Raw genomic sequence first — 13,694 nt, forward strand, 5'->3', positions numbered from 1 at the left:
AGGAGGTATGAGATGCTCTGCAATCACCTACTAAAAGAATGCATATACGCCCTACAAAAGAATAGTGGTGGACAAAATGGGGATAATTTCCACAATATTTTTATTAAAAAATATACAGGATGAATCACAAAAAGAATCTTCACCTGAAGCCAGCATTTAGAAACTTCTGCTTCAGATGTGCATGAACAAATCTGTATAAACTTGCTTTTAAATATACGCATAACTGCTTGTTTATATATTAGAATTCTAAACTCCTTGATTTTAGTGTTTTTTCACAGTAAATAGACATGAATTTCCAAGCATCATACTAAATTACTTGGACTATCAAATAAAACCACAGCAATTAGACTTTTAAGTGGGGGGGAAAAAAAATAATAAAAAAACAGAGCCCCTCTTTTGCATAGAACATACTGCTAGTTTCCTGCATTAAAAAAATTAACTATCATGAAACCATGCACAGGATTATTTTTCAGCTGTTCCACACACCATGGGTGTATAACTCATGCAGTAACATACTGCAGCCTCCAATTTTCAAACAAAAAAACAAAAAAACTTCTCAGAAACATGTATCTTTGTAATCACTGTTTAGGTATTCAAAATTTCTGTAGCAAACATGATATAAGATTAACAAACAAGACACGTGATGGCACTCTTCCAAACAGAAGTATTTCTAGCAATATATTTAAAAAGAACCACAGGAGCACTGGATGAATTAGTTTTTACTATAATTTGTATGGATATCATAGACAATACTGATGACTGACTACTGGTAAATTACGAGGTGGTAACAAATGGGAGAGGTTAGGGAATGAATATTGGAACTGAACATGTTACTGCAGAGCTAACAAGAAAGTGAAGGTGAAAATAGCTTAAGAAATTAGTATGTTTCAGTCACACAAACTCTAGCAGTTCCTAAAAGGACTGTGCAGCATCAAGAACTTAATGACAAACTGAAGTAGGTTCTCAGAAACAAAAGTACATCCTGGAAAACTGCCACAGACGCTACAAGTAGGCAAGGCTATTAAGAACTAATCCACTATTCAGCAATTTATGCCTCCGCACATTTTCTTTTAGCGTCACGCAAATAGCCACTTAATGTATTTGTAATGATTTTCCTTTGCGAAAGTATTCTGTACGGCTTTTAATCTTTAAGGTGCTTCATACATTAATGTATGTAGCGTTACCAATTATTAATGTGTATTCAACACCGATTAATAATTTTTAAATTACGCAATATCAGCATTCAAGGCCAAATAAAAGACCTTTTGTTCTGCATAATTAGAATCTGACATGGTCAAAAACAAACACACAACAACCCTACTTGAAATGGTTTGCATTTGGAATCAAACCACACTTCATTCTGGTAGCTTTGAAATATTTTGAGAAGCCGAAATTAACTGAAAGTACCAGGAAGTCTCCAGTTGTGACAAACTATTATTTTAACAACCCTCTTCATCAAACTCAGCATGCACATAGGAGTAGTTGATAAAAAAAACCCCAAACCTCTGGAGAAAGAGTTCAACTTTATTGGAAGCTCAATTTAAATACGAGCTCAGACTGTTACAGGTTTTACAAACTAAAAATCAGATATATGGAGTAATTTTATACTTGATCAACAGTCAATATAATATAACTAAGAATGAAAAATATAAAAACCAAACATATGACTAGAGCAGTGCCATTGTGAACTGCTACATTCCAATTTAAACAATAATATTTAATAAACCCTGACAGAACAAAAAATTTCAGAGATGGGGAAAAGAAGGGTAATCTGAGTAAAGCTATCAGGGCAAGGAAAAAGTCTCCCATTGAAAAAGTGAAGCTTCCTTTTGCATAAAACTAACTTGAGATTATACAAAGTGTAATAAAAAAATGCTAATTGTTTGGATAGAAAAGCAGTAATTAAGTCCTAGAGGCAGAATGCTCTTTTGCTTTAGAAGAGCCCTAAGAAAAAGGTGAAAATAAAGTTCAAAACCAGTGAGAATGGGAAAAATGCAATAATTTATTTTATCCATAACTAAAAGTGCATTTGCAGGAGGCAGACTGGAATAACAAATAACGGATTAGTTAATTTTCTTATAAAGAAGAACGAAATATTTTAAGATAATTAAGAGATTGTTGTTTCCACCTCTTTGTAAACTGCAACAGGACTTCTGGCTAAGACACCTTCTTCTAAGAGTAGAGAAATGCTCAACAAAAACTGCATCAGAAGAGAAGCAGTAAGTGCGTGCATGTACTTCCTTCCTAGAAAAATAGGGTAGCAAATCTGTGTGTCTGACCTTGTTCGTGACATTAACTAGCTGTTGACAGACAAGAACTTTAATGTGCTGTGGATCTGTCTGTACTCTGACAGGATTACAAACACAACTACAAGGGTAAAGAATATTTCGTGTTTCCCCATCCTATTAACATCACATTCAACACATAAAAAAAACGTACCAAGTGGAACAACAGAATGCTTATATGAGAATTAAGCAATTAGCTCACAGGACGAAATAAGAAACTGAAGATTCACATGAAGGGAAAAGAATAGAGGAGCTTACACTTACATAGAATCTTCTCACCAAACCACACTACATTTTAAAAAAATAAGGTTCATCATCCCTGTTAAACCACATACTCCACTGATTTGCACAAAAGACTGATGATTCTTCCAGCACACCAGAATTTTGTGACTTCCATCTAGACATTCAAGGACCTTAATGCTGACCTCAAGACTACAGCAATTCAGTAAAAAAACAAAACAGAAAACCCCACAACAAATAAAATACCCAAATCCCCCCCTCCCAAAACAGCATAGGATGGAGAAATGTGGGGAAATTACACTAACCTTTTCTACCATTGAACACTTTCCCATCAAACATTTCCCAAAGAAAAATGGTAGAGATGCAGTCTGTCTGTCTTCAAAGTTAGTAATGAACAACAAAAGCATTCAAAGTGGAAAAAAACCCCAAGTGTTCTTATACTTAATTCTGTATGTTTCTATAGCACTACTACTACTGCTTTGTCAATGTAAAAGACAGAAAAGTTCCAAAGTAAGCAACCTACAGCAGAAAGGCAGGTCTTTAGAATAAGAACTATACCTGAGTGAGTCTCAAAGAAGAGAGTCTAGCTTCTGGATTTCAGCAATGAAACAGCAAAGAAGTGAACATGCATCAGGTATGACAGAAAACTAGTGGTTGATTAATAAAAAGAAGAAATGAGAGACACATGGACAAAACTAAGCTAAAGCAACATAATTATCTAGATACACACATAAAACAGCCACTTGCATTTCTAGCAAAACTCAAAATCACAGGAGGTTACAATATACACACACCAAACAAAATGAAAAGAACATTAATGTCATCATATTGCACAATTAGGACAACTAACTAGAAATTACATGTTAAGCATGCTAAAATGCACCTTCTACAAGCTTTTTCAGAAACAGAAGCTTTTTCAAATCAGTCTACCATGCTGATACTTTGGCCAAAGAAGTTGCGTTTGCTTACCTCCTGTAAGAGATCTGCCTGTTCAATGGCTTTGAGAACATTTTTCTTAGAAGTCTCCTGCACCTCCCCTCCTAAAAGGAACTCGTCCAGAATGAAATAGGCTTTTTCAAAATTGAAGATTATATCAAGTTCACATACCTAAAAAGAACATTGAGCATTACTGCAAAATGGGAGGATACTACCTGTTGAGGTATACCCTCTCACAAAGCTTAAACTTGTTCACAGTTTCACCAAACATCACCAAATCAAGATGTTAGTCTCAGCCTATAATGCTTTAAGAAATGGGGCAACAAAAGAACCAATTCTTTGAGGGGAAAAAAAAGAAAAAAAATCTTTATTGAGTTAAAAATGGTTATAACAACTTCTTTGAAAAAACATTTTCAGTGTTAAAAAGGGTTCAATTCATAACCAGCTCTTTGTAAGGCAAGAGAATATGCCTTTAAAAGGTCTTTTCTTACCTGCAGTATCCAAAGGCAGATCATGCAATCTTAACAGAAACATGTGAAAACACAGTACCCCCAAATTTCTTATTCAACCTGTGCATCTCCTAGTCAGAAGGGCTAGGAAGGCAAAAGGATGAGCAGCAGTTTAAGGGCACTAATGTAGATTACTTCATTTATTTGTGTTTGCTATGTGGATAAGCAGATGTCTGTCTTTTCTTTCTGTACTGCTCCTGGTAGTTCACAACCAACTGTCTGCTTCAGAAGCAGATGTAAGAAGTGTCTACACACTAGAACAGTGCCAGGGAGTGAGAAGGCCGTGTGCCTACACACAAAGCTAGGGGTAAGATATTATCCGACCTCAAATGACACTACTACAAAATTAAATAAATACAGATAATTAATATCAGATCTCTCAAATCAATAATTAAATTTTTATTTTAACACTGATATAGGCAAGCATCAGTTTAGTTTGGCCAAGCAAGTGACTTGGTTTGGCCAATGCACCTTTTCAACAGCTTGTTGATTAAGGTTTTTAAAAGTGCTGTGGGCATAAACCAAAAAGATGTAATATAAAGAGACTGTAAATCTATAAAAGTTAAAAAGAAATTACTAACTCACACTGCCAAAATACTTGTCAAGAAGTTCTACATAGCGATGAATTATTTCCAGAGTTATTAGTTCATTGTCCTGATCTTCAATAGCACAGCAGAAATAGAGGCTTGCATATCTGTAATAATAAAATAATCCCAATGTTAGCACATGAATGAGAAAAATGTATGTACTTGAGATGTGTTGTGTCCTCAGTAGTCCTTCATACTTAAGATTAACACAGTTACTTTAAAACCACAGCCATGCAAGTTCTACCACAGAAGGCTGAAACACGAGCAGACATATGCATGTACAAAATGAATCTTGAGTCAAGCAAAACTGCAGTCTTTACCATCCTCTGACTGATGGAATCAAATAGCCTAAGCTAAGATGTGGCTGGAAAAGGAAATATACTCGATTTTTTGGCCTCCTGGCAGAGTACTGTGGCAAGATATTTTCTGTACTATCTGTAACATCCAAACACTGGTATACTTATCAACAGATCTGATCTTAAATTTTTATCACACAAGATACACACAGTGATACTAGAAACTATAGAAGATTACTTGGGAAAGCTAAATTGAATTAGCAATTACAATTTGGTCATTATAGGGAATTTAACCAACACCTCCAAAACTAATGTCATATACCTCAAGTCAAAAATCCAAAGGCTACCAACTGTCTTGGTATCAAAGGAGAGGCCATAAGCTAGTTTCTAGTAATCCATTTCCACCTTGAAAGACACGAAATTCTTTACTTCAGATACGATCCTAAATTCCACTTTAACAAAAAGACTATCCAATTCATTCTGCTGTGCTCTACTATACACTTCTACAAGCCGTGTTTAAAAAAGATGATTCAAAAACGAAACAGGGATGAAAGCCCAGAAACCCATTTAGCTTCTTCTAAAGTGCCAAAACCATATGCCATACAGACACACAATGAGACTTCAATTAACACCTGTTGTAACTGATAAATTTACATGAACCAGAAACACCTTTTGTTTGCCTGTGAAGAAAGGAAACCTGGCCACATTAAGGACTGAATAGCCAGACCTATTGAAAAAAGAAGTCATTCAGATGTGAATGACAAGCTTAAGACACATATTTGTTTCCCATTCACAGAAAAGCATGCACATTTAAACATTGCACATATTTTATCAGCTGGGACTTTTTAAGCCCCTGAAAAAACTGTCAGGGGTTCTGGCTAGAAGGCCTGCAAAAAATGCTGTATTTTGTAGTATGTTCAAGTTTGTCTCCCAGGCACTCGCGTAGCATCATTTATGACCTCAAAGTCCCCCCATTCAGGCAAGTAAAATTACTACAGCTTCATCACTAACAACTGATCAGAATAACTTTTATTCAAAAGTTTTAAACTACTGCCTACTACTGACTTCTTACCATCCCACCACAAAAAATGATGGCAGGGAAAGAGAGGAAGACACTTCCACTGATGCTCTTTCATCTCTTCACCGTGACAACTGCTCAGCTTATCAGAAATCCATCCAAGTACAGTCTTGTTTGATTTTACACTGTTGTGTTTGTGCCTTACTAATTTTTCCAAGGACATTTACAGTTATTGTATTAGCTTGCAAGATCCAATCTGTATAGGGTATCTTTTAGACAAAGCTATTTTTGAAAATAAGTACTGGAAAGTCACACTATAAAGAAAAAAATATATTTTCAAAACCAGTAAGGAATTTATAAGTCAAACTCCATGCTATATTTAGTTGTAAAAATAAAAATTAAAACAAAATCTTTGGCTTATTACTTGACATTTACACTAATTACCAGCACTCAGGCCAAATCCATCTAAACAAAGCTTTCTTCATATTCAGATGAACAGCATTACGGGGAAGTGCAGTTTAACTGTTTCCTTACAGTGCTTAAACATAAGTTGAATCACACACCAGGAGACTTTAGCAAATCAAAATTGACTCAAATATTTGAAATTTATCCACATGCAACAGTCTTTTTGTACTTTGCTATTACTTAAGAGCATCTTTTGATACTTTCTGAGTACCTTTTTTACGCAAAAAAGGAGGAGGAACACACCACTACCTAAAAAAATACTTTCCTAGAAATTGGTCTGCTCTCAGCGTCCTCGTTTAAAAGAAAACGTAACGTACTTTTGAAATACTTTATTTGGCAATTAGTGAGTAGGCTACACATTCAAGCTTTGACAATCACAGTTTTGGAGAAAGGATACCGAGACACAAAACTCAGTGGGCATCTTAACACAAAACAGGTATCCGTTATTATATGCAGAGAATATTTTTCAAAGTATTTCTTAAGTAGTAACGGTGTCTAATGGGTCACTACTCAAAGAAAACAAAGGCAAATTCAATAAGCCTACACAGAAAATAGCTTAAGAGTGTAAAGAAGTCAGCTGTCATTGCCAAGTGCATGAGCATATTACAAAGTTGTAACTTTCCTCTGACCCAAATTCTCAAGGGTAATAGTTTATTGTAATTTTTTCTCTCTGCAGGCCAGGTCTTCAGGAAAAAGTTTTCACCTATAGTCGACAGCAGATAAACTAGAGGTTTTGCCAAACGTAGAAGCTTACGCAGAGAGCGTCCATATAAAGACAAGCAGATTACTCCAGCTAACAAAGATTTCTGCTCTACAGAAAGCTTCCTAATGAGCCTGACAGAAATCTCTTTCATATGCACCCAATGAAAAAGCAAACCCTGATAAGCAAAGTATGCCACATCATACAAAAGCAAATGTAGTACAGTCTGTAAGAAACATTCCGCCCTTTTTATTCCTATTGCAATTGTGGTGTTTGGGTTTTTTTATTTTTCCTCAGCAGGTATTACTAGCAGAATCCTCAGACCCAACTCAGCTACTTACACTCATTTAGGGGAATATTTTATGATAAACATCCTCCACTTTGTCAGAAAGGGAGCCGAAACCAGAGAGATCAAAACCAGTTTGGAAAAATCATCTGAAAATGTAATATGGAATAAAAGAACAAAAAGGAAACACAGGAGGTATAAATACTTACGTAAATTCTTGCCTTCACAGAGATTACCTTATCGTTTGTTTTCTTTTGTGATAGGAAACAAATTCAATACACTGCTCCCTCAATAGCTACAGCATTTCAGTAGCAGGAAGCATCGCAACTGGCAGGCATGGCTTCAGTAGTACTCCCTGCTACTCCCTGCTCACCGCCAGGTTGAGTAACTCTGCTTGGGAGATCAGGTCACTGTGGACTGAGCATAAGCTTGCAAATCCTACCAGTTCAGTGGTGTTCTACCAGATGAGAGAACACCTGCTCAAGTCATCCCTGGAAGTTTGTCACCTGGAAAACCTGCAAGAAAGCTGTAAGTCTGTCAACATCAAAGTCACTTGGCATGTAGATCCTAACTGCAGAAGTTTAAACTTAAAGAGTTGGGCAGAAGCAGAGATGAACTGCCAGTGATAGCCAAGTTGCCTTTAAAAGGCAGACAGGTGCTTATGAAAGCCAAAGAATTTGTGGTTTGGTGATAGCTGACCTAATGAAAACTGGGACCGCTAAAAGGTTGTGGCTGATAAGAGACTTTTTTTTTTTTCCTCCAAAAAATTTACTGGTTGCCTTAATAAAACAAGTTCTGAGACTCTAGGGCAGGCAAATCAGTCACTATCCAGTAACTGATATAGAAATCAACACCACCACTGCACAGGATAAGCATTTCTTTTACAGTTTCTCATTTCAGCAACACTATACATGGTCTCCTTGCCCACCCTCCATAGTTTTAAAAACAAACAAAAGCTTAGTACTGCTAATCCTCTAAGAAAAAGCTGGTGCTTCTTGATGCTAAAGTCCTCCTAGTGCCACATGAACTAGAATCCTCTACAAAGACGACCTGATGAAGTTAAAATAATCAAACTCAAGTAATTCATTATAATCACTGCATTCCATCAATTTTACAGAGCCATCTAATCAACACCATAGTAACCATAATCAACAACTGGCAGCTACAACGTATGTAAGAAAGATGGAGATCATGCCATACTTTGACCTGAGGCACCCTACTTGCAGAATTCTTTCATTGTCTCTTTCAGAAGGGAGCGGGTAAAAAAGAAACCAAAACATTCTACAACTTATTTTTCCTTAATTCTTTAATATACAACCTATTATTATGGTTATTTTAAGTAAAAGACAATTGCCACAACATTAAAGGGCAGCACAAGTTGACAGTTTTTTAACTTTAAACTGCAAATACAGTTCCAAACGGAAAAATAAAAGCAGAGCCACAATCCTTAATCAAATTACCAATCAACAATAACCAAGTCCCATGATCTCAGTTAACTAATGCTAAAAAGAGTGAAATTTCTATAAAAATTGGTTATTCTTCAATTTCCAATTTTGACTGCAATATATTACACAACAAAAAACTTCATGCTGTCAGAAACTAAAATAGTTAACAGCTGACATCTTCAAAGAAAGAAAAATAACATCTTCAAGTTCCTTTTTTAGTAAATACTAACATTTAAGGGATTTCTCTGCCATAAGGGGAAAGCTGCATGAACTTCTACCCTATATGCCCCAAGAGCACTGCAGTTACTTTTTTAAAACAACAAAACAAAGAGCAATCCTTAATTCTATTTCTTGCAATCACAGAAGCATAGAACCACAGAATGTTCGACGTTGGAAGGGACCTCTAGATATCATCTAGTCCAACCCCTCTGCCAGAGCAGGATCCCCTAGGGCAGCCACACAGGAACGCATCCAGCCGGGTTTTGAAAGTCTCCAGAGAAGGAGACTCCACAACCTCTCTGGGCAGCCTGTGCCAGGGCTCTGTCACCCTCACAGTAAAGAAGTTTCTCCTCATGTTAAGGTGGAACTTTCTATGTTCTTATACGCATTGTTCCTTGTCCCATTACCAGGCACCACCAAAAAGAGACTAATACCTTCCTCTTGACATCCATCCCTCAGATATTTGTACACATTAATAAGATCCCCTCTCAGACTTCTCTTTTCAACACTGAACAGCTCCAGTTCTCTCAGTCTCTCTTCATAGGAAAGATGTTCAAGTCCCTTCATCATCCTCGTAGCTCTCCATTGGACTTTCTCCAGTAGGTCCCTGTCTTTCTTGAACTGGTGAGCCCAAGGTTTTCGAGGTGTGGTCTCACCAGGGCAGAGCAGTGGGGGAGGAGAACCTCCCCAGACCTGCTCGACACACTTTTCTTAATGCACCCCAGGGGGATCCCTCCTGGCCACAAGGGCACGTTGCTGTCCCATGGACAACTTACTGTCCACTTGGACTCCAAGGTCTAACAGCTGTCTGCAGATGACTCCCTTCCTCTCCATCCTCATAAAGTGCAACTGTTGTTGGCTTCCCATATTTGAATTATTATTTTTTTGCCAGCAAGTCATTTCAAATTTCTGTCTCCAAGTTAGTAGCTCACATCCTTTTTCAATCTTCTGGTTGAAAAATTCTCTTCAGCTAGAGAACACATAAATCCCAATTCGTGAACCATGTCAGAAGCAGGGCACCTTTCTATCTGTGTTTCATAGCGCCAAAGAAAAAAAACTAAGCTGGCAACAATTGACCCTGCTTTGCAACTATTATCAATGCTTTTATCAATGCTATTATCACATATGAAACCAAGGAAAATAAGGAGTTAGTTATAGACATTCTGAAGGACTTTAGAACATTTAGCCATATTTTCTTCAAGTTTCATTCAGAAAGCATCCTGTAAGGGTGAAATGCTACAGCGCTAAGGAAGCTAAGCAAAATAGCAAACCTTTCTTCATAAATGTTAAGTATCAGAAGACAACAAAAACCACTGGCTTGCCAATTTTGCATTTGCGTCCATTCAATTCTTGCAAAAAAGGTACATCAATTGAGACCCTTGAGTATACTTCTCATAATGCCAACCGAAAAGATGCAATATCTAGGTAAATTCTCTCTTATATGTTGACAGTAAATATAGTATATAAACCAGAATAGCACATCAATTTCAGCAATTTAAGACTCATAATAGCAATATGTACACGCAACATGTACAATAGCACTATGCACATACTTTTACAGCTTATATTGAAAATAGTTTGCGCTAGGAGGTTCAGATCTTTCCCAGTAATAGATCAGACAAGAGGAGATCTTAGCAGAGGTGCTAAGAGTCTTTTGTCTGAGAGCAATTGGGAATACCTTTTGCAATTTCATAAACCACAAAAAAGTTCCTGCAGGTGTGTTTCTCTTTTAGCCACTCAGCTTTCAGAAGGTATTAGACTTTGACTTACAGTTGTCTTCTTTGGATTATCTACTTTTAAGCTGTAACAGATGCCCCTTTTCAAAGAAATCATACTAGCGGGTACTCATCAACTTTAATCACAGTGTGATTATTGTAAAAAGTCACATAAACTCAAAAGCTGTTAATGTTACCACATAAGGGAATTTCAACTATTACTTCTCATACCGAGTCCTTCTATGGATGTTTTAGCCAAAAAAAAGAAAATAAAACAAGACTTGAGATGTTCACTAGGTTGGTACAAGGTAGTCTTCAGCAAGATTTCATAGGCTAACTGTGCCAGATGGGTTTGCAGTGAAATATGCTACTGCAGTCAGCTGTGCACACCAGCAGTCTAGCAGATGGACTGCAGTCTACATCTGCCCCAAAAGTGTCTAGATACATCTCCCAGGAAATTTCTTCATTCTCCTTGACTGCAGGACCCACAGCCCACTACTGAGATGCATGAACACCACATCGGTCAGCAACTCACACACTCAAATTTCAACAAGCTCCCTTGATAGGAAAGGATATAAGTATTTATAAAAAGTAATTAACAGGCAGGGAGAGAAAGCAGCTGTGTGGAATCAACACACTGCCATAACAGCTACTGCTGTTCAAGACTGCACAAGGAAAGGAACAGGCTGGCCTGTTCATGCCTAGCTTCCCTGATCTAGTCCCGTAAAATCCTTACTGAAAGAGCACTTGCAGGCGTTATCACTTATGAGAACACACAAAGCAGTTGAGCAAGCTTCTCTACATGCATGCACGAGAAGTTACATGAGGAAATTGAGAGGCAGAAGAAAACATGTATGCTTCCTTCAAGCACAGCCTTACGTGTTGTTCCTCCTCCTTACGTTAAAGAACTACCTGCATTAGACGGTAACATTCATGCGTGTGATGTTACACACACAGATGTATGAGACAGATATATGTGTGTATATACACACACACACACACATACACATATATACGAAACCAGGACTTGAAACACCTAAACCTTTCTGATTCTACCCATTTGATACTCTTGGAAAGAGTTACAAACTCTTCATTTCAGTTCTCTCTGTCCTACCTACAGAGAGAATACAACACTGTTACCTGTAGGGCCCAAATTATTTACCATCTAGAAGATAAAATAAGAATGCACAAAACTTCTGAAGTTTATAACTAACTAGAGAAGGGAAATGACTCAAGTCTGCACAATCTTTAGCTGGAAGGATGCAGCTTACCAAACCCCAATGAGGACTACTGGTTTTTGTGGAGAAATTTAAGTTCACACATGAACTTTGTAATACATTATAAAGATCAGCACAAAGCTAAAAAATGCTTGCCAGATACGGCTAGAAAAGTTAGTCAACAACTGAGAAATTAAACTATTGCAAAGCAAACTGTATACTACTTCCACCAAAAGAAAACTAGCCATGGCTTCTTCAATTAAGAGACATGCTTTTTGTATTCAGAGCAAAAAAAAATTATAAAAAAATACAACAAAAAACCACGTAAACTAGGTACTCTGAAAAAAATATTTCCTTATTTCTGTAAGTCTTTAAAAGCAAGTTACAGTTTCAGGTGATTTGTAAAGTCACTGCCTGAGGTAAATGTTTATAAAATTTAGGTTTTCTCTATCATTTATTAAATCTTACATGCTTCATATTTGTACTGTATGAATCTAAACAGAGAACCAAGAACCAACACTCCTTATGAAAACAGAAGGAAACCTCATTTCTCTTCTTCAGCACATTTCTAAATGCATGAGTGATTTTCCACACATGAATGATTCCCACTTGGTTATCAAATTAGATTCAAGGGAAAAGTCAGTCTTCTCCATAATCGGCAGAGGGAAGTACAAAAAAAAAAACCAACAAGAAAAAAATCAACCTTCATTATTTTCTTGCTACTTATTACACTGTTTGTGATGAATAGCAATTACGAGGTTAGCAAGACAGAACAACCTTTTGTAGACAATCTTCAGGTCTCTCCATTCCAGGAAGCTGCACATTTTCGGTTTGCGGGCTAATACTGTTTGAACAAGTTCTCTTGTGATTTTCTTCTTTTCTTTGTCAGATAATGGGACATACCACTTCTGGAGTCTTAGTTTCCCCTGGCGACTAAAAAGCAACATAAACTGCATCTGTTGAATTAGAAGGAGAGGGGAAAAAAAGGGTTAATCTCAGTCTCTTAGTTCTAAAAAGAAGAAAACAAACAGAAAGCAAGATAGCCATCCAAAACCCTAACTACATTATGTATTTCTATAGCACTGGCAGATGTTACGCAAGATTTGGAAGTACCAATAAAACAAAGGATTCCACTGAACAAGGTCAGTCAAAGCAAAGATAGCAGAAAGCATACACAAGTTTCAGAAACGAACATCAGAAGCACCAGGTAGGGGGGGAATACACACAAATTTCAGATAAATCACGTTCAGCACCGATATAGTTGCATTTGCGTTTAGTACAGAAAATTACCAAAAAATCGGCAGAGTAGTCTCCTCAAATATCCAAACTCATTTTCAATTCACCGGATTAGAGCTTTACAGCAGGACCAATTTGCACTTAAGATCTCTCTGAAAAGCCTCAGAATACTTTAAAAGGCATTAAATATCCCACTGGAGAGTTCTACGGCACAGAAAAGCCTAGTCTTTTCTCACATTACACAAAAGGAGTAGAGATTAAGTGCTTTCCCTGCGGTCCTATGTTCCAGGTCTCGCTTCCTCTAAAGCAGTGATGCTGCAATTATATTTTAAGAGGAACCTCTGTTTCCCAGTAGCTGCAATACTAAAGGAAATGTAAAGGAAATAGTGCTTTTTTTTTTTTTCGCCTCCTCTTTTTGCTCAAAGTTCTACTGGGCTGAGGAAGTTTCCCAGGCAATATGACAGACGTGAAATACGATGAGAAAAGCCCAGCCTAGTCCCGGGTGACAAGTCCGACCAGCGCCAGCACAGACAAGCGGCG

General features: G+C 37.1%; 1 protein-coding gene across 1 annotated transcript; it reads right to left on the reverse strand.

Annotated features, from left to right (window-relative positions):
* Positions 1 to 384: 384 nt before the first annotated feature.
* LOC104269577 (AP-1 complex subunit sigma-2) lies at positions 385 to 13,377 on the reverse strand (the record flags this gene model as incomplete). The annotated part of the gene is made up of 4 exons (XM_009876044.1): positions 12,696 to 13,377; positions 4,556 to 4,664; positions 3,495 to 3,632; positions 385 to 421 (listed from the first exon to the last, which is right to left on the reverse strand). Coding segments are annotated over exons 1-4 (463 nt in total), but the record flags the coding sequence as incomplete, so codon positions are not given.
* Positions 13,378 to 13,694: the final 317 nt, after the last annotated feature.

Source organism: Apaloderma vittatum, unplaced genomic scaffold, assembly GCF_000703405.1.
Source record: "Apaloderma vittatum isolate BGI_N311 unplaced genomic scaffold, ASM70340v1 scaffold22419, whole genome shotgun sequence".
NCBI lineage: Eukaryota > Metazoa > Chordata > Aves > Trogoniformes > Trogonidae > Apaloderma > Apaloderma vittatum.